Source organism: Hippichthys cyanospilos, chromosome 19 (assembly GCF_059441005.1).
Source record: "Hippichthys cyanospilos isolate Australia breed blue-spotted pipefish chromosome 19, RoL_Hcya_1.0, whole genome shotgun sequence".
Taxonomy (NCBI): Eukaryota; Metazoa; Chordata; class Actinopteri; order Syngnathiformes; family Syngnathidae; genus Hippichthys; species Hippichthys cyanospilos.
Window position 1 is genome coordinate 14,998,504 of NC_142387.1, and position 23,375 is coordinate 15,021,878.

Sequence of the window (23,375 nt, forward strand, 5' to 3'; positions counted from 1 at the left end):
TCCTGATGTCAAACGCCATATGAGATTTCATTTTCATCAGGTTCTAGTACCCAAAACAGACATGGTAATAAGTGATTGGATTTAAGGTCAACTATTTTTGAGGAATGTCCAGCGAAAACCACAAAATATTGAGGGTTACTATCTGAATTTGCAGTTCCGTGGCAATATATAGGTCTTTCTGTGAAATTTCTTTTGGAATTATGTCCATTTTAAGAGGGAAATGCAGAGTTTCAAAAGTATTAGCAATCTCGGTATATGGTGATGACTCAAACGAGGGCGGTGAAGCGTGTTACCTATGAAGGGGATGGAGTCCAGGGAGTCGTCCAGGTTTTGAGATCCACCCTTTTGCCGAGTGACCCCCAGCCTCCTGAGATGCATCTCCCTGCAGCTGTTGGTCCAAGACGCCACGGCGTCGGCGGAACCGGCCTTCACCAACGGCGGCGACTTGCAGCCCACGCCGCCTTGCTCGTCGCAAACGGCGAAGACGAAGGACGGAGGTCGCGGGCGGGTAGCTCCTGAGTTTTTGTCCTTTCGCAAAACGACCACCGTGGCATCAAGTCCTTCCACACCCTGCGTTAAAGCGCCGTTAGTCCGAACGCTAGACTTGGGTTTTTGGCTCAGAGCTCCGTTTGTGTCGGAAGATGGGACAACGCCGCTTTGTGTGAGTCTCTGCGCGGGTATTTTACAGGAAGGACCTGAGCAAGATGAAGACCTGGCCACCGGAGCGGCTTCGGACCTGCTCTCCATTTTCAGACTGTCGGCCCGAGTTCTGAGCTCTAAGCGCAGAGGCGACGGGTACCCCACATGGTTTCCAGTGATGTGAGTTCTTTGGTCTTTCAGCAAGTCTGCGGTATCAGTGGCAGCTGTGGGGTCTGAGACTGCGTTTTTGACAGGCAGTCGCGTGGGCCTCGTAACGTTGCCGTCGGTCCTTAACGGCGGTTTGCTACACAGTCGATCAGCCAAAGAGGGGTTTGGTACTCCGTTTTCTTGTCCGTCTACATCCTTTGCGGCAAGACGAGGTAAAGCCCTTTGACCTGCTGACTGCCTGCTAGCTCTAGCTTCCTCTCCTTGGCAAAGCAGGAGACGGTCCTCCAAACCCGTCCGGTCTGCGGCGCCGAGACCGCTTTGCTCTCCGGGCTGCTGGCCCAGGTAGTCGAAGGAGCGCGTTCGAGATTTGCCGGGCGCCACCGCGGGGGTGGAGAACGGGAGAGCATCCTGGGAAGCGCTCCGAGGCCAATTCCTGCTCCGCTCCGAGCCGCCGAGCCTCTCCTGGGAGACGCTTCGTAACGGACTACTGTGGGTCCCGCCGTTCACCCCTCGATCGGTGGAGATGCTCCTCCATCGGACCTGAGAGGCAGTCAGTCCTCGCTGACCGCTACACGGAGAGGCTGAGCGCTGCTGAGCGTAGGCGGAGCTGGAATTGGCGGCGGCACGCAAGCTGTCCAAACGCTCCTGGATGGTGCGGCAGCCGTACGTGTGGAGCCTCTTGGCGTCGATGTAGTCCTTGTAGGTGGTGTAGTTCCTCCAGTCGATGTTCTGGTGAGGGGAGGATGAGGGGGGTGCTGTCGGCGAGGGCGAGTGGCGGTTGGCTTTGGGTGACAACGCGTCCGGTGAGGCGGCGGCGAGGGCCGGTCGTACCGACGAGTTTTCGAGATGGCTCAAGTGAGTTCGAGTACTTGGGGACGGGGTCCCTGCGGGACGAGGAGAAGGAAGCTGCAGCGTTGCACCTCCCGGAGGTGAAGATACCAGAGGTATGGCTAAAGGAGAACCCTGTTCAGGGGAAGGACGGCGTCGTGGCTCCTCAGGCTGATGGCTTGGGCCTGCCCGAGCCACCCGCACGGCCCTGTCCCCATGCTCAGGGGTTGTCCTCGCGTTGTCCTTACAGACGCAAACCACCGTCTGTGGCGATAGAGGTGAAGGGGGAACTGGAATTTGGACTCGGTGGTTCTTCTCCGTCGCCCCTCCTTTACTTCCTGCACCTGGATGTGCCTCTCGAGGGGAGTTTTTAGCAGCGTCACTTGCTTCCGCCACCTTGCTAGCGGCCTTGATCTCGATCCGAGGGTAGCATATGGGCGGTGGCTCTGGGATGTTCTGGGCATTTCCGCTGTACGCCGCATTTCCTTTAAGGTACGCGTCCTGAGAATACGCCTGCAAGACCACATAAAGGACAGGGGCGGTTTTGATTACTTTTGATAGCTTTTGATAACTTTCAAACTGTCAGCGCTTGGAACCTTTTCAGACAGAATTCAAAAAGATGTTTTTGCGAGTTTAGCGATTCAGGTTTACGGCTGTTGAGTTAGGTTTGTTTTTAATGAATTTTGGTTTGTGGAGCCCAGACCTGATCTGTTTTCTTTCTCTACCATGTCAAGTTTTTGACCTATTAAAAAAACTGAAAAACCTGCAGGAAACAACGTCCAACATTTACAAGATTAAGAGAAAATACTGCAGTAGTCCTCTTAATTGGTATTTTGCCAGTGATAGTGCTGACCTACTGGGAGCTGCATACACCTCTCACCACTCGCACGGTCTCATTTAAGGTCGTAGAAAAAAATTGCTACATAGCTGTGGATGAGTCCAATCATAATCATCTCATCCCATTATTATCTTTCTTTAAACCTTTTTAAACGTTTTCGCGTTTGCTAGTTTATAGTCAAACATGATTTCTACAGTACATCGAAAATCGAACTCTAAAATATGCAATTCTGTGACTGTTCAAGACATACGGAATTCGCAAAAAACGACTCAAGTAGTCTGATGGGGAGTGAAAGGATTGAGGAAGAGGAAGGTAGGGCGTTTACCCACCTTCTTGGATGGAGAAAACGCTCTGAGGCGGAAGGAGAATCCCAAGAGAGGACGCCTCTTTTTGCCGCTGGCCGCTAACGCCGCGTCTGTCAACATGACTGCCCTTGCAACTCAAAACCTTGATCCAAACCCTTCAAAACACCAATCCCTCACTTCAGCTCGGACGGCTTCAGCTAAGACTCAATCTTGGGACTCTGCCTCGGGCTGCTCTTGAGAGAATGAAAGCGAAAGAGTTGCAGGGTTGGACTTTAATCGATGGCGCTCTCCCGAAGAGCTCTCAGGTTACTGACAGCGCCAATGAGTTCTGATGCTTCAATGCCATTAGAGGGCCACAGAAATCAAATCTGCGAGTAGTGCCCGACACACCCTTGCGGAACTCTGGGAGACCTGAGACATTATGGAATTGCATTATTAGAGAATCTTTATGTTTTACGCCAACTCAGTTGCTGGAAGTTACATTAAAAAAAGGTAGGTCTACCCATTAAACGTCATGTTACCTAACCAGGTTCTTGAGGCGTTTTTTTATGGGTTTACCCATGAAATTTCACGTTACCTAGAGAAATCAGCTTCTGGGGTTCAGTTTTATTGAGGGACTGCTGAAAATGGCCAAAAACGATTCTAAAACATGACCTAAGATCAGAACGGCAAAGTATCTTTTCACGGATGTGTTCTTGAGACATTTTTGTGGATTTTACTCGTGATAAAACATTCCCAGAAAATTTAATGGTGGCTGGAACTGGCAACTGGCTTCAGGGACTGGATTTTCCTAAGATGTTCATAAGGACTCCTGGAAATCTCCACAAGACTTTATGAGTCTTCGGGCATGGATTCCTGAGAATATTTGGTGGGTCTACCCATTGAATGTCTTGTTACTTTTGAGAAACTGGTTGTCAAAATGATCCTTAAATTGTGATTTTTTTTCAGGGTTGGGTTCTTGAGACTTTTTTTGTGGGTCTACTCACGATAGACATGGTTGAACAATTTCATGTCACAGGAGAACCCGGCTACACGGGCTGCATTTACAGAAATATTCATAAAGTCTAGAAACGTCCAACAGACTGGTTTTCATTTTGTCGGTATTCTCTCCACAAAATTTCACGACGGCTAAACGAAACTAACCCAGGGGACTGATTTTTTTTTTTTCAAATTCCAAGACGAAAACGACTCAAACGATGAAAGAAAAAACGAAAACCAAGGCGGTCGATCTGTAGCGTCGTTGCCGTCTTACCAGAGCGGTGATGTCCCTGGAAAACTGCGGTCGGCGGGCGAAGGAAAGCCAAGGAGAAAAAGGAGTGAAAACAAGTTGACAGGTACAAGCACAAAGACATGAAAAAAAAATCCCATGTTGTGAGGCGGGCTAAAAATAAACCGCAAGGTTGGTGAGATCAAAGAGGCTTCAGAGAAGTGTGAATGAAAAGGAAGTGAGAGCGCAATGTAACCGCGATGGATGTACGAGCGGACATCACGCACCACGGGCGACTTTATGCGCGGTGACGAACATCTCAAGTTGACACGGTTGACATTAGTGTGCGAGAAGATCTCACGCGGTTGTCAGAAGAACGCCGACTGCATCGTTTAAAACGAAAGATGTTTGTTGAATGACTGGCTGCTCTTTTCGTTTGAGTGGCAAACAAGTAACGGAGAATATGAGCTGGCGCATGAGATTTTACGGTCTCGTTTCCTTTTCAAATTGAGAGCAGATTAATTGGAACTTGAAACAACTTATTTCTAAACGTATGGCTGTTTTTTGTTGTTGTCGTCTGAGACCGGGGGTGTCATACATCCGGACCGTGGGCCGGTTCTGGCCCGCAAACCGGTTTGATCCGGCCGCATAGATGATTTTATAACGTATCAAAAGAAAACATGCAAATTTAGTATATTAGACATTCGAAGTCATATTAGCATTTCGCGGGACACATAAAATGATATAGAGGGCCGGATCTGGCCCACGGGACTTGAGTTTGGCACCCGTGGTCTAGAGACAAAAAGTTTGAAAGTTTATTTAATAAGGCTTTCTTAAAAAGTTAAACCAGAGTTCCAATATTTCAATTCATAATATACCCTACCCGCATTGATTATGTATTTACCTTATGACACAATTCGCAAAACACAACAAAATGTTCACTTAAGTCTGAATAAGAATACAAACGTTTGAATGGTAAGAATGAAAAAAAACCTTAAATGTTTATATCAATGAAACAATGATAATGCAATAATGAGTAACAAATAAATCAAATATTAAGAGCCGTATTTAGACCGCAAATTTTTGATGATATGATTGAATGCCAGTTTTTTTATTGCCTACTTTATTATTGTGTGTAACGTAAGTCTGATTGAGGAAGTGAAAAAAATAAGAATTTCATTTTGTAGTGTTCCGATGCATGCAAACTTAGAATTGTTAGCACAAACGATAAAACGAATTTACCAGCTGCAAGATGTCCTCGTCCTTTGGCATCACGCAGAGTTCCAGCGAGGCATCGCTGCGACCGGCAGACGGAAGAAAAGGTCAGAAGGAGAACGCTGGCGCGGAGGTCAACGAGCGGGCGGCTCACCTGTTTTGGATCAGGGCGATGACCTGCGAGTACGTCTTCCCGATGATGCTCTCGCCGTTCACCTTCACGATGCGATCGCCTGCGCGCCAAAAAGCAACTCAGAGAATGAAGACCAAATCGTTCGCTGCCGTTGACGGATATAGACGTCTTTTTCGCCCCGTTTTCATCGCGCGTGTGTGTACCTGTACAGAGTCCAGCTCCGTGCGCGGGACCGCCGTCCTTCACTTGCTTGACAAAAATGGTGTCCATGGGCTCGAGGCGGCTTCGCTGTCTCCCTGCCGAGCGCAAGGACATCGGTCAACGCGGCTGTGACAAATTCAGCCATTTTTTCTGAAAAGATTTGACTTTTCACAAGACCGGTTCGTTTTTAAACAATTTTATTTTGATGCTCTTTTTGTTTGATTTTAACATTTTCAATCAATAATCATTTAAGAGATCTAAAAAATAATCCTATATTTTAATACCTGCATGTGATTAGGGACATGTGGCCAGCAGAGGGCAGCAAATTACAAGACCCTTTTATCCAGTGTTTTGGTTGGATTTCGTTCCACAGCTGCAGCCTGCTTGCTCGGTTCTGATTGGCTAACCTTGAGCCTGACGGTAGCTCCGCCCCTCACATTTACAGGTGGAGAATATTTGGGTTTTGCGTCCATGCCACATTTGAGCCATAAGAATTTCTGGTGTATGTTTCATGTATACTAGGATGAGGATTTAGGAAAAAATACAGACATTTTCCATGACATTAACTGCCAAGTCTAGTTTTTTTTTTTTTTTTTTTTTACTTCTATAGCTTTCAATGGCAACTAATGAGTTATCTTTGACGTATAAAGCCGTCAATGGCAGTGGATGGGTTAAAATTTTAAGACCATTAGAAGTATTAATTTCAGAAAACATTTTTATGGTATTTCTTAAGCTAACAACAGAAGTTAAAGCTAATTTACAATGCGCATAAGAATGACAATTTCCTGTCAGCTTTTCCGCTCCCAACAACCAAGTCCTACCACACGCTACTTTTCCGACGCGCGTCTTGAAAATCCCAGCGCGTTCTATTGTCTCCTGAAATCCGGATGACGGCGGGCGAAACGAAAATAAAAAGCGCAACCATGTGTTAGAGATCTCAAGAAGACGGAGCGGGTTTGTTGACGCGGTCCGGCAGAAACACCTGCCTGAGCCAGACCTCCTGAAGAAACCTCGCCAGGCCTTTTTGGCGCTGCCCCACCAACACGTCATCACAAATTGCTCACCAGGGAGGTAACGATCAGCAGAATTTGTGGGGGAACGTAAACAACATGCGCTCTCTAGTCATTCTTTCTATGTCACAAAGCTTTGTTTGCGAACCCCTTTCAAGATGATGTCACATAATGACTGACCTAAGCGAGAACCTTGCTCTCTTTGAGGACGTTTGGAGGTAACAAAGCAGAGTTCTAACTCACAAGATACACCAAAGCTCCAGAGAGAGCAGAATTCAGGCTAAGAATTCCTTTGCTCGTGGAATGAGAACCTTTTATGTTTTACTCTACTATCTTCAAACAGTTCTCAGGGTATCGGAAAACCCCGAAGGTTTCTATGTCCGAAGACCGCCCCTCCCACCAAATCTATGATATTAGCGCCTTCAATAAATGGCCTATTTTAAAACAGTTTTCATATATGAGGCCCACTGCATTATAAGGCGCATAGAATAGAAGCTACAGTAGTGGCTGGGGTTGCGTTATGCATCCACTAGATGGAACTGCGCTAAAGTCCCCATATAAATATATAATATCCCCTTGTCCCCATATAAATTGCGTAAAAATCGGAGTATATACAACATATCGAAATTTCGACAGGATAACGCAAGCCCAGCCACTACCGTAGATCCTATTCTATGCGCCTTATAATGCGGTGTGCCTTATAGTGCCGAATATATTTTTTTATTGCCTTCTTTATTATTGTGTGGAATGTTAGGGGACATGAGCAGAGAAGGAATGAAATGAAATTGTATAGTTTACAATGCATCTGACGATAAAACTCTTGATTTAAAATAATACTTGTTGTGGGTCTTTTTGCGTGGTAGTTCCCCTTTCTTTCCTGTCATCAGCTGTCAAGTCTTGGCCAGAAGTTGCGTGAAGAATGAGCGCTTGAATGAAAAACACATTCCTTTCTTCCAATTGAAGAAAACGTGTCCAGATGTAGGCGCCAGGATCTGCGTCCGCACTTGCCAAATTCTCCATTTTATGATGACGGGAGCAAATTCCCTGTCACAATGGCACGTAGCGCGCGGCATATGGTGCCAAAGTGTCGAAAAGTTGAACGTTTTAGCGAGATATCTTCACCCACGGCGTGACGAATCCAAATGCGGCGGACGGACTTCGGAAAAGCGGAAACGGCTAACAGTGATATGCTACTTTTCAAAGCTCTTCACCGCCCTGGGTTCAAGATGTCGGCCTCCTACGAGAAGGATTTACGAGCCGCCTGGACGGGCGCCAAGCGGACCGACGGTTCGCGGGGGCCCCGGGGGCATTACCGTCACGACATCGGCGTGCGACGCGGCCGCCAAAAAGGAACCTCAATTTCCTGCGAGGAGGCGTTTAATAAAGAAAGCAGTGGGATTAGCCGCCTACTTCAAACGTGCGCCGTCCAAGTTGAGGCCCACCGGCCCACTTGCTCGCCCTGAGCAAAGTTGCAGGAGGCGGAAAGGTCCTTCGATGAGGACAACGGGACACCTTGGGGGGAATAACCCCAGTTTTATATACGTAAAATCATTTTAGCAATTTTGCAATTGCATTGGAATTGAAATCTGGCATTTGAATGCTTTTCAAATACAGATTTGGGGAAAAAATTGGTCTGTTTTGACTTATGCAGTTATAAGTTGACCACCCTAATATATATATATATATATATATATATATATATATATATATATATATATATATATATATATATATATATATATATATATATATATATATTTGAATTTTTTCAAACAAATGTTTTGCGTCGTAATTTGATGTTGGGTGATGGGTGATCATATGATATTTGTTATTTTTCATTCTAATATTTTTGCAGTTTTTGTTTTGTTTTTTTCAATCTTGATTTGTGTATTTTTTTATTCATTACTCTCCATTTTTTAGGTCCAATATTTTTTGTTTGTTTGTCTTGTATTTGCATCTAATATTTTTGTCCTTGTAAAATTTATGTACAGCATATCATTTTATATTTGGCTCCTTTTGTAGGATTTTTCTGTTATATTTGTGAATTTTAGTTTATTATTTAATATTTGTGGTTTTGCACAGTTTTTTCCTCCCGATCATTGCGTATTCTTTGTAAAATATTTTCTTTAGATTTCTTTTGCTTATTTTTAATTATTTCTGCCTCATACCGTTTTTCTATGTCGTGTCTGTTTTCCTTTCCCGCTTAACTTTTGTTTTAACATTTTTTCCCAAATATTTTTGCAATTTTTATTCAGTATATTTTTCCTCTCAAAATGTGGACATGTTCAATTACTGCAGTTGGAAAATTCCTAGTTCCTGTATATTTTTGACTAATATATTTGATACCCCCATCTCTAATTCACGTGCACTTTTCTATTTACATCTTTCTTTGATCTATAAATATTTTTGACACTTACCTCGACTGCCATTCTCTTCATCCTGGAAAAGAAAACAGAGAGGGGGGGAAAAATCATTTTTCTCTCATTTACTGTTATGACATCCCTCCCCCCCAAACAACAACACAGCAAAACTGCAAGCAGGGCAACACAGCAATTTCTTTTTTGAAGGATTGAAAGTCAATATAAATGTATTTTTGGCGATGTTATGACCATTTCAAAGTCCGCCCGAGTTTGGGCGATATTAAGGCCGGGCTAGTGAAAAATCCCTGGACACCCAGGGGTTAAAAAGTTGCCTGCAGTGGACGCGTGCTAACCCTCCCTGCTGGCTTGCGCGTCGCTACAAAATCCATGGAAAGCGGATTGAAAAAATATACACCCCCCCCCCTTCGGATGCTATGTTTTATCTTGCATTTGAATAGGGGTGTGTAGACTTTTCATAAGTGTAAGTGAACGAGTGAGAGAGTCATTAGAGAGATTGTACCTGGCAGTGGTCAGTAAAAGACCCCTCAGCGAGTCCTTCCCATTAAAACTCTGCCCTACTTATGAGCTAAAAGCCCGAGCGCGCTGGACGGGAATCTGCGCACATCGGTGGCTGTGAGAGCTGGGACATCGGGATTAGAAACAAAAAAAAAAAAAAAAAAAAGCAGATTGGCAAAGGCCGATGTTATCCAGAGGACGACTGGCAGTCGTCCCAGGTGGGATCAAGTTGAAAGGCTGAGCAGAAACCTCTGCATGCCCTCGTTGCCGCTTCTATCTAGCCGCTGTTTACGTAACGTTAGGAACAGAAATTGTTTTGGGATTTTCTGAATATTCATTAAGTTCATTTTTAAGTATCTCCCAATATTTGAATGACTGTATTTTTCCGACTATAGGCTGCAACTTTTTTCTCACGATTTGAGCCCTGCGGCTTATAGTCCAGTGCGGCTTATTGCATTTTTTTTTTTTTTTGCTAGCTACCTAGAGGCAGTCCACCAGTAAATCTGATGTTATGACATGCGGCTTATAGTCCAGTGCGGCTTATCCGTGACAATTTTTTTTTTAAATTTTTGCCAGAGCGTCTCATATACCGGTGCGTGTTGTTGTCCAAAAATTTCAGTATTTTCCAATATTTATGTCGTTTTTTTTATGTTTTGGGCTATTTATGATTTTTTTTTTAGGTGATATGTCGATATTATTACATGTAATATTTACAATTTTTATTTTTGTCATAATATTTATAGAGATGGGCAAGTAACGACACCAATTATCTGCGTATATACGATACTGGGCTTAATTTGAAGGTATTTGTAGTCCCGGCTGGTCTCTTTGAGCAGTTTTTCGATCATAAACTAGAAATGACAAATTAGAGAAGAGAAAATTGATTTACTGATTTTTTTTTTTTTTTTAAAGAAAAAGCTTGATTGGAATACATTGGTCTTTAAATTTATTCTTTGGGAAAAAACGAAATAGGATAATCGATCCAACTCGTTAAATGGGTTTCAATTTTCTGACGACAGCAAGCGACACGCTAAGCCACAGGTGTCCAACTCAAGGCCCGGGGGCCAAATCCGGCCCGCCACATCCTTTTATGTGGCCCGCGGAAACAACAAATATATTTTTGCTAGCAATCCCCCTTTTGAACAGTTTTTACTGGCCTCAGATTTCAAAATTAGGTCAATGTGTGACGACCACACTTAAATGCGTTTGATACCCCTGCACTTAGCTAATTTGTGCGGGGATAAAAATGCTCTTTACCTTGAGAGAGTTGTGCACGGCAGACTCAGGCGGATAGACGATAAAGTGGCGCAGTGTGAAGCCGAAGCCTTGAGATGTCCGACGCAGGCAAAGCGTCTTGGGCCCGGGCCAGGAGAAGGGCTCCTCCTCGGGCCCGGGGGAGGCCGCGGCCGACGCGTCGCTCTGGTCCGGCCCATCTTTCTGCTTGGCCTGGGAAAAACACAGAAATCCGCGCTCACTTTTCAAGCCATTCGTCCAAATTTCGATCGCGGTGGAAAAAATAAGCAAAAATAAACAAATAGATGAAGAAATATTTGTGGCACACTAATATACACTATTCAAAATACGCTGCAAACGGGAAAATGACAAATTCTCAAGTAATAACGAGACTCTTCATCATTTCCGCTAGCGACCCAGGCTAAATGTAGCTCAAAAGACAACTAAGAGTTTAGATCCTTGACACTAATTTCTACTGTTCCTCAAACTGAAGCTTTGATGGCATTTTAGGACGTCACAAAAAGACCTAAAAAATATGGTAATAGTTTGCAAGTAGACTTAAGTCAACTAGCCACTTCTTTGAAGTTAATTAGATGCCTGTCGCTTTTCTTTTTCTGATTCTCGGCAAACACAGAGGAGGAGTGGGGGACAGGTACTGTATGTTCTAAATATAGCTCACCTAGATGGCATACTATTCGTAAAGAAGAATTAAAATAGACAAAATATTTATTTTAACTTCATGATACATGTTTCTTAACACCAAATATTCTGCATTTCATTAGAAGTAGACTGTTAGCTAATTGGAAAATTGTTAGAACATGGTTCACTATTCGCTGCCTTGCAAAAAAAAACTAACTGGGGAAAAAAAAAACAAACAAACACAAAAACATAAGTGAAAAAACGTGTAGCTATATATAAAAAAATAACAAAAAATGTGGAATAAATGAAAAAGACACAGTATAATAAAAAAATATCTAATAAATAGTTTTTTTTTTCGAGGGGAAGTAAAAAATGTAAAATAAATGAAAAAGACACTATAGTAAAAATATCTAATAAATATTAAAAATTATATATATATATATAGATATATATAGATATATCTATATATATATATCTATATCTATATCTATCTATCTATATATATATATATATATATATATATATATATATATATATATATATATATATATATAGATATATATTTGTATATTTAAATAAAAAAATATATTTTAATTTTGGATATATATTAGTTGTTTTTTTTTTAAATTATACTGTGTTATTTTTTGACAGTTTTTTTTCTTTTAGTGGGATTTCATTTACTGCTACTGTAAGGCCAGCAAAAATTGAGGGAACGCTGTATTTCAAAAAGGGACATTTTAGATCTGAAATCGAAATCGCTCATGGTGATATCAGGGCCCACGCCGACTGAGGATGAATTGAGAATTGGAGAATAGCAACCAGCTAACGGAATTTCAATGTACTTCCGAGAGCTTCAAGTGGGCCCTCACATCCCTTCAAATCTTTGAAAGCGTTACCATAACCTCGTTGGTAATCAGTCCCCTTGATGTTTACCTCCCTTACACGAGACCGCCTAAGGAAAGAAAAACTTTCTGGCACCTGGATGCCAGCAACCGTCATTCAAGCACGGCGGCGGACGCTCCGACCGGACTTAAACGACTCTTGAGATCGACACGCAGACAAGAGGCGCGCAACATCCGTCATTACGCTCGGCGAGGAATGTCTGGCATCCGGGGATGAGGCCAAACACACACATACGCACATATAATTGTGTTTTTTAAGCGCGGTTGGATTGGGGGAAAACAATATCTGTCAAAATAATAAGCCTTGCCGTTTAGAGCCCGTTTGTTTTCGGCCCGGGGCTTCGCGCACATGTGGCTCTGGTTATTGCACGTCGGGGGCTTCGCGGGGCTCTCCGGCGCGTTTGCCCGATGAGAGACTTATCCGGCGCATTCCGACTGCGACTGGGGCGGGGGAACAACAACAACGCGCCGATGATGCACTGGTGCGTGCTCAACATCAGACCTAATTGCTCTCGACCTAACGGGGATTACGTTGTGAAAAATGCGCCTTTTCAATCGCTTGGAAACAAACGGTTGCGTGTCTGCGCCGTCCGCCCACCCAAGAGAGAAGTTACACAACTGAGTCCATCTTTTGCGGTCTGACGACTTCTGGAAACGCGTCCGTGAGCCCCGATGATAGTATGACGTCAAAGGTCGGCAAGTTTTCATTTGAGGGATGAAAAAAATCAAATAACTTCATCGCTATGTCAATTCTTCCATTTTTACCCGTGCATTTCAGCTATGAATGTATTTTTATATACCGTATTTTCCGCACTATAAGGCGCATCTAAAAGCCCTAATTTTTTTTTACAAAGCAGATAGTGCGCCTTATAATCAAGTGCGCCTTATATGTGGATCAATACTGAGATTGGGATTTGTAGATGGGGAATGAAGTGATAAAGTAAGCTTTACCTGTTTCTTTTGTGTGTTTACAGTTGAACAAGGTTATTATTTGAGTTATTATTGTTATTACATTGAATACTACTATATTGTGATTAAAAAAGTTTTAAAGTATGTCATTAATCGAGGAGGCGCCTTATAATCCGGTGCGCCTTATATATGGAAAAAGTTTTAATATATGTCATGAATTGACCGTGCGCCTTATAATCCAGTGCGCCTTATAGTGCGGAAAATAATATATTTTGAGGCAATTTATATGGGGGCTAGTTGCAAAAACTGTGAATTTTTGTCAAAGAAGGAGCCATTTTATAAAATAAAAGTACATTGAATTGTACTTCGAAAGTACTAGTGGTATCACTACTTGGTATTTGTATATATGACTACTCAGGAATTGAGTACTTGTACCAGCAACTATCTGAAAAAAAAGAAAAAAAAGCAGTATTGTACTTGGCTGAGAAAAACTTTCACTGGGGATACCTCACAGAAAAAAAAACGTGTAAAGCCACTGCACTAAAACACATCCCCAAGCGCAAGTACAAGACATAGCCTCTAGATCCCCAGTTTTTGCCGGGACTGTCTGGGAGGAGCAGATGCGGAGGTCTTCGGGGACAAGGATGGGTGTGGGCTTCACGCTCTGACGGCTGAAATCTTCAGCAATACCCGGAGCGAAGCTGACGTCGTCTCGCTGTTTGTTTGGTTTTATGCATTAAAAAAAAATGAATGTCACGTTATGTAAGAGCTGAGCTATTTGGCTCGGCGAGGCTTAGGAGGTCTTTCCATCGAGCAAATGAGATGTATTAGAAACACGATATTTGCCACTATGCTTTCAATAAGTTCATCAAAACTGTCTGTTGACTAATCTTTAGATCGGATTATGACATTTTAATAGGATACATGAAGTCGTAAGTATATTGCTAAATTGTGACCCCTTTTTCATGCCTCCAGAAATAAAACATAAGATTTTACAGGTTTCTACATGTCTCAGCAAATCTAATTTCATGTCTTTAATGCAGGACCGGAGCAGTGAAGTGTTCTTTTCAAATTAAGAACAAATTAACTGGAACATGCAAGTGCTATTTGATAACCCTGTACCACCCTGTACCAGCATAGGGTAGCTTCAATTAATCAAAATCCATAAACAAAAGTTCACTACTTTGGACACAAATATAAACTGGGTCTCAACTGAATCAAAAGGTGGATCTGGAACCTCACCACCATGGAGTTGGACTTTTGACTGTGATTTGAGTTTGAATGCCACGGCTGGTCCTCTTTCACCCCAAAAAATATGTTTTTGTTAGCCTGAGTCAGGCCTGAGCGGATGACGTCACGCATCCAAGCTCTCGTAACTCCTGTGCACTTTTTCTTTCCGAACCTCTCTGACCGCAGACATTTAACATTAGTCACCCGTGTTCATTTTATCGCGGGAAAATATGCCCTGAATACGCCAGCTCCGACAATGACTGACTTGATTCCAGCCGCACAGAACATAAATGGTCATTTTATATTTCATTGTGAGGTTTGCATCCGTGACGGACTTATAAAACTTGGAACTACATTTGTAGCAGTACTGGCAGGCCTAAAACGCCAGGAGAAAGCTGGCGTAACACCCTATACGTTACCGCGTCGAAAAATTGCGTCGTTGACGTAGGATTATTATTATGGCCAAAATAATAATCTACTCCACCTGCTTGCACAGTATAAGCTAGTGTAAGTGTAACTAAAGAATGGAAGTCGATCGTTCATATGGCAGCACCCATATGAGGTAAAATGCCAAATATACTGGCCCTCCAGTGGTTTTCTTTTCCAGTAACGCTTGATCCTGAAAGAGTTAATTAATCGTGGCAACCAATATCGTGATCGGGATTCAAATTCAATCAGTTTGGCAGCCCTACATTAACGACAATGCTCACCTGTATAAGACTTTCCAAAAGAGGGCATAGGGCAACCGAGTCACAAAAATGCAATTAAACGATACGAGGCTTCATTTTCTAGTTAATTTGCTCTGAATTTGTAAAGAAAAATGTACTGTTCCCGTCAGGGCATTCAAAAAATGAAATTGCTGATACCTGCAGAAACCCTGTTAAAAGCCCACATCGTGCTTTTACGTACCCCCGGGGGTTCTTGCGCCCGCGTCGGAGAAGCGCAGAGTCAACGCAAACAAATCATACCACAATCAAAGATATCGGTGAGTAAAGCAGGACTGCGCTGCCACAGGAGAGTAGGATGACGCACAGAAAATTCCTCAGGCAGCACAACAAAGTCCCCTCCCCTCCGAACGCCTCCTATGTAAAGCTATACGGCGGAGCGTTCCTCAAAGCCTCACGTAAGCACACATCCAGGAATTTTGGCCCGGCACCTCCTTCTAATTGCAGAGGGATGCTATGATTGTTCCCATGCGGCTTACCCGCGATCGCACGCAGTTCTTTCTGGAGGCTTCCCGCAGCCGAGCCCAGGAGACGCCACGGGTGGAACTCTTGAGCCCGAGTTCCAATTCGCCCCAGTAGGCTCTGGCCAAAAGCTGGAACCAGAGGCAGTACGGTTCCGACAGGCAGCAGTCCACCCCGGCCAGCCGAGCCCAGGGGCAACTCCCCGACGGGGGGGACGGCGAGAGGGGGCAGCAGCCCTCCGGGTCGCCGTCCCTCAAGTCGGCGAGATCCCTGGGGGGAACCGGCTTGCGGCCCGCGGGAAGCCCGTTCCTCTGGGCCAGCATGGCATAGTCGATTCCCAGAGATACGGAAGCTATTCCAAAATCCGCTCCGGCTCGTCTTCAACCGCTCCGTCCTTCCTCGGGATCCTTCCCCGGACGCATGCCGATGCTTCCGCTCGGCAGCCGAGCGCGCCGCGGAGAGCCGGGACCGACCCGCTGAACGGCTGACTGACTGACGCACCCACCCACTGGCCACACACAACTCGGAGGAATGCGCACACAAACATACGCGCACACTCCAGCGCCGCTTCTTTGCTTTTCCTGTCTCCTCCATCCCCACATCGCACGCTCGCCTCTTGACGCCGCAGTCAGACTGACGCGCAATAAACCTTGAATTAATCCTGGTTATCGGCCCGATACCGATGCCACGTTGATATTACTGCCATAGTACACGTTTACCAGAAAATGACCTTTTTAGCGGCGCCCCGATAACGTTTTCACAACCGACACGATACCGATGTCGCAGTTAAAGAGAACTGTCCGACATCAATATCAATCCGATATGATACCAGCAGGGATTTTTGGCGCGTTTATTTATTTTGCAGCGTGAAATGCTGATCAAGAGAGACTTGATCAAGTTTTAGAAAAATTGTTTTAGAAAACAGCAATTTTTGCACGTGGTTCACAACTTATAGATAAGCAACAAAAATGACAGCTAATTTCACTACGTCACTATAAAACCATCGTAGCCTGGTAAGCTAGGTTAAAAATACAGCTTTGCCTTGTTAAAAGCTGTTCAAAATTTCATTTTAGTTATGCGATTGATTCAGAAATGGAGAGATAGACACATTAAAAAAATGTATGTGATTGACAATGTGTACGCTAATAAATGTTTTGGTGATACATGCTAACATTGGTCGACAAGTGGCTGATATCAGAGGTGTTTATATACTTAAACCACATACTGGCTTGCTTGAAATTTTGCAAGAACTGAGCATGATTTTTTTTGTGATTACAGCACGATAATTTAGGACTTGCTTGATACTTTAAGACGAAAACGTGTGACTTGTACTGGGGCTCCTCCCGCCTGTGGTCTCTTTTGAAGGTTTCTTATTTTCCCCAGATGGGGTTTTTGAATTTTTCCTTCCCCTTCTGAGAGCTTTGTTCAGGGGATGCTGTTGCGTATTTATGATGTTCTATATGACTTCCTTTTCACCATTGAGACTGCGGTGATTCTTGGATATACAAACTTGATTTAATCCCACTTTTGGCCGGACTAAAATACACAACAAAGACTTGCACGCAAATTTGGGTTGCGAATTTGTATACAACAAATGGAAGCTGTGAGAAAGTCGTTCCAATGCTCGCCAATGGTTCGGCCTTATGGTTTCGCTCTCTACCGGACTCCTGGACTAGATGGATCTTTCCCTTTCCGGTGGGCCAAAAGGCCAACGCGGTGAGGCTTCATCACACTTTCCCCGCCGCCTGCTGTAATTAACAGGCGCGGCGAGAACAAGCTCGCCGTCCGCCTGCAGCCAAGACACGTCCATCAACAAGCCCTGCGGTTCGTACGCTCGCTTAGCGTAGCGCTAGAGAAAGCGGCGCGAACGTAAACAGCAATCTATTTTGATTATGGGGAATATTTGAGACAGCGACGTGACCGTGAACAACAACAACAACAGGAACCCCAGTCGCGGAATGTTCCCCTCGCAGTTTGGTTAGCAGAATCCGGTTACCGCATCGGGCCCAATATAGCCTGTGATATTCCTTATGGAAAAGACGGCAGGAATCGAAAAAGGCCCGAGTGTCATTTTAGCGTGATTTAGACCGAAGGAATGGTTTTTATTTTGGAACCGCTGCATTGAGAAAGGAATTTGGAAAAACACCACATGCTGTTTCACAATTTCACTACAAGCGCTCGCAATCTGAAGCCAATGTGCTATCTTGTAAATTCACGGGGATTCTTTTCAAATCAAAAACACATGATCGGCAACAGTCTTGCGGCAGGAAAACTCCCGTGTCGCTCTTGGCCATGCCTAGGAGCAAACAAGTCAGCGATATTATAGCCGCCGTTGCCGCGGCAACAAACTTGATGGCAACAATGTCTGCCATCGGACGGCGGGCGCCCATGCGATTCCGAGGCGGTTAGTGTCCGCGGACACGGTCCCGCTTCAACTTCCTCTGAACGGGCACATTTTGCGTTGGCTCCAAGTTCAAATCCAGAAAAGAAAGATTTGTGCGCGTTTTAGATGTGTCTGTTTACACGACAAGTTGGGAGAAGCGGGTCATGTGTTTCAAAGTTGCAACAAATTTTCCGATCATTGGGCTCATCTTAGCTATTGTATATACAATAGCAAGAGTTCTCACACGACTTTCATTCGGATTCAAAGAACAAATTGAGATGAAAAAAAGTTACGTCTGTCTTTTTTTTTAAGTACAAGCTAGCAATTCCTTGATTTTTATGCTTAAAAAAAAAAAAAAAAAACATGCTTTTATCGCAATGAACTGAACCGATTACGGAAAAATACCAAATGACTACTTCTGGGTATTTCAATATATTATGATACAACAAAGGCGTATCACGATACGTATTACGATATATTGGGTAATGTTTGCAGAAAAAAAAAATATCTAAGGCATATATGTATTACTAATTCTATGTATTCTTCGTTGCTGGAAAAAAACAAAACAAAACAACAAAAACTAGGGAGGAATCTATTGTCGTAATTGATCTAGTAGAGTGAAACCTGGAGATACCTTTTTTTTCTTCATACTACAAATATTAAGTGTCTTTTATATGCCATGTAATTAGCATATAAAAGAAACAAAAACCAAATCAAACAAAATCGCAATCTCCAAATTCCCATTTGAAGTAAACGCAACATGAGATTCTACTGTTCCATATTATGGCTGCTCGGAGACACATACAGGATTTGGCTACGGACGACCTGAACAGGAGAAGGAATCCCAAGAATTGACTCCAACGGCAGAGAAACCTTAGGAAATAAGGTTTTCTTTTCCTGCTGTACAGTAAGAAAATATTTGTTACTTCTCACTTGGTCTGTTTGGAGACCTGTCATGGCAACTGGCGCTCACGCACAGAGTAGACAAATAAACGTTATGCAGCCCTATAGAGTCTGGATCATATTGAAAGACAATTAAAAGCCACCGGGGCGTGTACTTAATTTGTCACCAGCACGGCAACAGGTTAAAAGCATGACGAAACCGCGCGTTTCGACACACAGTAAAAACGTCTGCGGCTCTTTAACGCCGGCTGTTAAGATTCTTTGAAGAACTTTATGGGATGCGATTGAGGTGTAAAAAACAAAGCCAAAGAAAGCTCAATCATAAAAACGAAATCATGCAATAGCGCAATGGCCAGGTGCGTAGGGGTGTCGCCGCCAAGAACAAAACAATATTCAAGTTTGTGTCGCGAGGTTTCGCGAGGTCTCGTCAGACCCCCCCAACCCGCTCTCATTGTTGCCTGGCGCTGCACGGGTCCTGCTTGCGCTTGGATCCAAAACAGGATTCTGGAATCCTCGTCTGATCTTTCCGTAAATGACCTTGTGGCTTCACGCAACATGACGAGCAGGGCCAAAAACAACATCCAGACTGCGGCTGTGTTGAAATTAACCCTTGTGCACACACTTTACTAACGATTCGCATTGCGTTGATTTTTTCGTGAATGGCGTATAATTAAGAATTAAAGAAAGTTATGATTTTTTTTTCAACCATTCGAATTCGAATAAGGGTTAAATTTATTAACACCCGCAAAAAATTTAAATTGTTATGGTCTGGTAGCCTGTGGTGATGAGGACGCTTTAAGAAATAGCCATTAACTGGTCTCTACCAAGATAATCAGACCAAGCTAGCTTTTTAAAATAGTGATATTAAATAACCTACTGAAAATAAAATGTGTTTATAACTTATATTTTCCTGAAAATTTTCATTCATTAAATATGCATTTTTAATTTTTTTTTTTTTTGCACGTTTGTTTGTTTGAATTTAAATCTGGAGTACCCCCTGGAGTTCCTCCAAGTACCCCTGAGGTTACCCCCATTTGAGAACACTAGTTTAGGGAAACCCCTTTTCGGTTCCCAGTGTACACCGCAAGGTCCAAAATGTCCTGCTTTGATTATGTTTTTCAGTGGGAAAAAAAATAAAAGCCAGTCAAACACCTTGGGGATGAAGTTAATGGAGAAGGTGAGCCAAGAGGACCATCCCTCAGATCCAACATCAGCGCCCTTTGCCCTAAACAAAACAGTCTTCTGAATGAATGGACAAAAATTCCCACGGACGCACTCCAAAATCTGCTAGAAGACAAGTTGAGAATACTTTTCCAAGTTTGACAAGCTTGGAACAGTATCCTTCTAAACAAAGACCAAATGGAGTTAGCAGAGTAGTGGAAGTCGTCTCAGAGAGGAAAACCAGATTGAGCATGTTTATTAAATAATTATCTGCAACTCTGCTTTGTGTAATAATGCAAACCCCCCAAAATTTGTAAACATCTGATTGAATATTTGGATTAGGTTGAAGGCCAGTAAGGCCTTCTCTGCTGGCCTAAAAAATATGAGAAGCAGGTCTCAATTGGACTATTTTGGTCCTTATAATTATATTGCAAAAGTTATTCCAAATTCTGATAGGTTGGCCTAGGGCTAAACTTTTAACAGCCATGTGTGTCGAGCAAATGCTTCTCAAATAATGCACCTTGATTATTTTTTTCTATTTTAGACTAAGCTGTAACTCACGTAAACGCTGTAAAAATAATTAAAAACGATTGAAAGTTGATTTATATTGCTTTTTTCTTTGGTTAATGTTAAAAAAATACAGGTTTACATATAGCTGCAGCATTTTTATAGATTATTTATGGTCGGCGTGGCAAATTGGGGAGGGGGTGCGAAAAGCTTTCTTTCCTGGGGGGCTTGGCAAAATATAATTGAGAAGAACTGGTCTAGCAGCTGTAACAATCTGTATGTTATAGTCTGACAATCAGCATTCGATTTGTTTTCGATACAAAAATTCTCCAGGGAAGGCGCAGGTACTCGCGCACGAAAGCTCCAATGTCCGATTCCTGGTCTTGTGTGTGACTAACTTATCTGCAGCTGTGCGACGCAGAGAGAAAGGCTGAAAAAAGAAAGTCTTGCTGGGGGGATTAGGCCTGACTCAGAGGTGGCTTTTCAAGAGTCCCGGCGGGTGCAGGATCTAATCTGGACACGTTGCATCTGGCCTCGGCGTGGTTTGGCTCACTGTAACAAAAGGGCCAGCTAATGAGGGCCGGCCAACAGACTTCTCCCGCTACGTGCTCAACGCCGGTGCAACGCTCATAAAAGCCCCTCTTTCACACACGGGCCGAATCAGCGGCTGCAAATCCCGCCGTCAACAGGGAGGCAGCCGCAATCTTATTTTGCTCTCATCTTTCATTGAAGAACAGCGGCGCAATGACTTCCGGATTTATTTCAAAGACATGCTCGTACGGTATATCTGTTGAAATGAATGCAAAATCCGCGTGCTCATATAACCGGCGGAAATGGGGAGATGCCGATAAGTGGCTCAGTGGAGGAGGTCAGGTTTTGACGGGCGACTCAATCTGAAGGGTTTCTAATGAGATTGCGCCGCACTCCATCGTGCCAATACATCAAGGGAGGGAGGCGGTGAGGGCGGACCTTTTTGGCCTGGAGTGGAACGAGGCTGGCGAATGGGGAAGCGAATGAATCAGGGAATTTGTTTGGGAACATCTTTAAACAATGCGGAAAACGATGGAAAGATTGAATGTAAACGAAGGGAAAAGAAGCTGCAACACATTAACATTCCCAATTCTATTGTCCATGATCAGTCTACTAGGAATGCGGCAAGATTTGAAACACATTCACCTCACGTTTTCAGCCATGAGTGGATCTTTTCAACGTTTTGATCGGTTTTTGGATTTTTAAACTGGCAGTATGTGACGAGATGAAAAAGAAACGGATTCAACTACCTTGCATGAATCGGTTGTACTTAAAGGCACAATTTTGTAATAGTACGATTACAACTACTAGTACTAGTATTGCTATTACAAAATACATCCTGATGTGTGTCTTATATTGCCACTGTAAGGTCAATACACGGATACCAGATAACCGGTTTGACGGTTTATTAGGATTTTATACTGTGCGACAGTTATACTTTTCTTTTTTGAGCGGATGTCTGCTTACACTTGAGTCAATCAGCCACTTCTTTGAAGGTAATTTGATGTCAGATGTTTTTTCTCCTTTCCTGCACTGATGAGGATGAGCTGGGACGGGTCCGGTCTAAAAATAGCTCTCTATTTATGGGACACAGTGACTTACAAAGACAAAATAAAGTTCATCAAAGACTTTATATTTTTTACTCCAATTCTCATACCTCAAAGCGTATCTCCTATGGGCCCATGCCTGAATTTGACACTGCTGTATTGGTGCTTTTTACTTGCGCTCCACCGCTGAGGAACATGTGGCCAGCTGTGTTTTCATTCTGACAAACGTCCTACTCAAACATGAGTCACCATCCAACAACTCCAAATGTTATCGCTGCAACTCCCCGTGCCTCCTGTCCGCGGCACTCGAACGAGCCCGTGCGTCACGTCGATTTCATTGGCAAAAACAACAATGGCGCTTCACAGTTTGCTGTGGAGACCAGATGATCTGCATACAGAAGAAACATACCCTCCAATATTCTAGAGGGGAAAAAAATAAAGGGGGATTTCCTTCGCTGTGGTTGCAGAGAATTTGGGTTTGGGTTGGACGCGCACCCAAAAAGAGTCCGGAGGAAAGGGTGTGTGCGTCTGCATGAACCTCGCACACATTAGCGAGATCCACAGTGAAGGAGCTGCGCCTGATGTGGACAATTGTCTCCCGGCGACCTCTGACTCCCGCCCCACAAATGCCTCTGCCAATCAAGCATTCAGTAGCCGGCTCATTCACTCGTGCGCAGCTGCTCTCGAACGACAACAAAAGGAAACACGTTTGCGGTGTTGTAAAGTCCCAACTCAATCGGTACAGTGCCCTCGCTTGGGATTTTATTTTTCCAATTCGCAAGGAACGGCTCGGTCGATATTCAGCCGGCTGCCAAATTTCATCTGACGGAACAAAAGCCAGAAAAACACGTTGGAATTTGATGGCCTGCGGTGGGGCAAAAAAATAAACAAACAGAGGAAAGATTCATCCTCCATTAGACGTCGCCCACGTCTGGAAACTCCAGCCAGTTGCGGACAAACACCTGATTCAAGACGAAGGACCGCTATAGACGAACGCGTCCATCCCGAATGTAAACTTTGAATCTGTGAAAGACTTCTTTGACACCACGTAGGCTTCATAAAAGAGCCTTACTGTAAGACGACCTCGGAAATCAACGGCTGAGGGTCGAAGCGGGACCGCTGTAAACTCAGACGATGAGATTATGCGCATTCTTGGTGCATACCTGCTGGATGTAACCCAAGAAGCGGTGCTCAGCCAGATACACAAACACAATAAAGCCGTGACGATACCTGACAAACAGCTGCAGTTCATCAACAAATCAATTTGGGTTCAACCTGTCGGGCAGGCTTTAGTGGAGATTATTCGAACGACTTATGAAAGCAA

At 43.8% G+C, this 23,375-nt stretch overlaps 1 protein-coding gene across 5 annotated transcripts in view; it reads right to left on the bottom strand.

Moving 5' to 3' along the window:
* arhgap21a (Rho GTPase activating protein 21a) overlaps nt 1-23,375 on the bottom strand; it is a 53,898-nt gene that overhangs the window by 9,589 nt on the left and 20,934 nt on the right. For 2 of the 5 annotated variants that reach the window (XM_088401626.1, XM_088401624.1), the window contains 7 exons: nt 10,678-10,866; nt 8,962-8,983; nt 5,537-5,629; nt 5,355-5,433; nt 5,228-5,282; nt 4,031-4,054; nt 294-2,148 (listed from right to left, as the gene is read on the bottom strand). In XM_088401626.1, coding sequence (XP_088257752.1) covers nt 294-2,148; nt 4,031-4,054; nt 5,228-5,282; nt 5,355-5,433; nt 5,537-5,629; nt 8,962-8,983; nt 10,678-10,866 — 2,317 coding nt within the window. Of the gene's footprint in view, nt 1-293; nt 2,149-2,802; nt 2,913-4,030; nt 4,055-5,227; nt 5,283-5,354; nt 5,434-5,536; nt 5,630-8,961; nt 8,984-10,677; nt 10,867-15,537; nt 15,979-23,375 lie in introns of those variants that run through there. The other 3 variants (XM_088401628.1, XM_088401625.1, XM_088401627.1) reach the window with 3 other exon arrangements.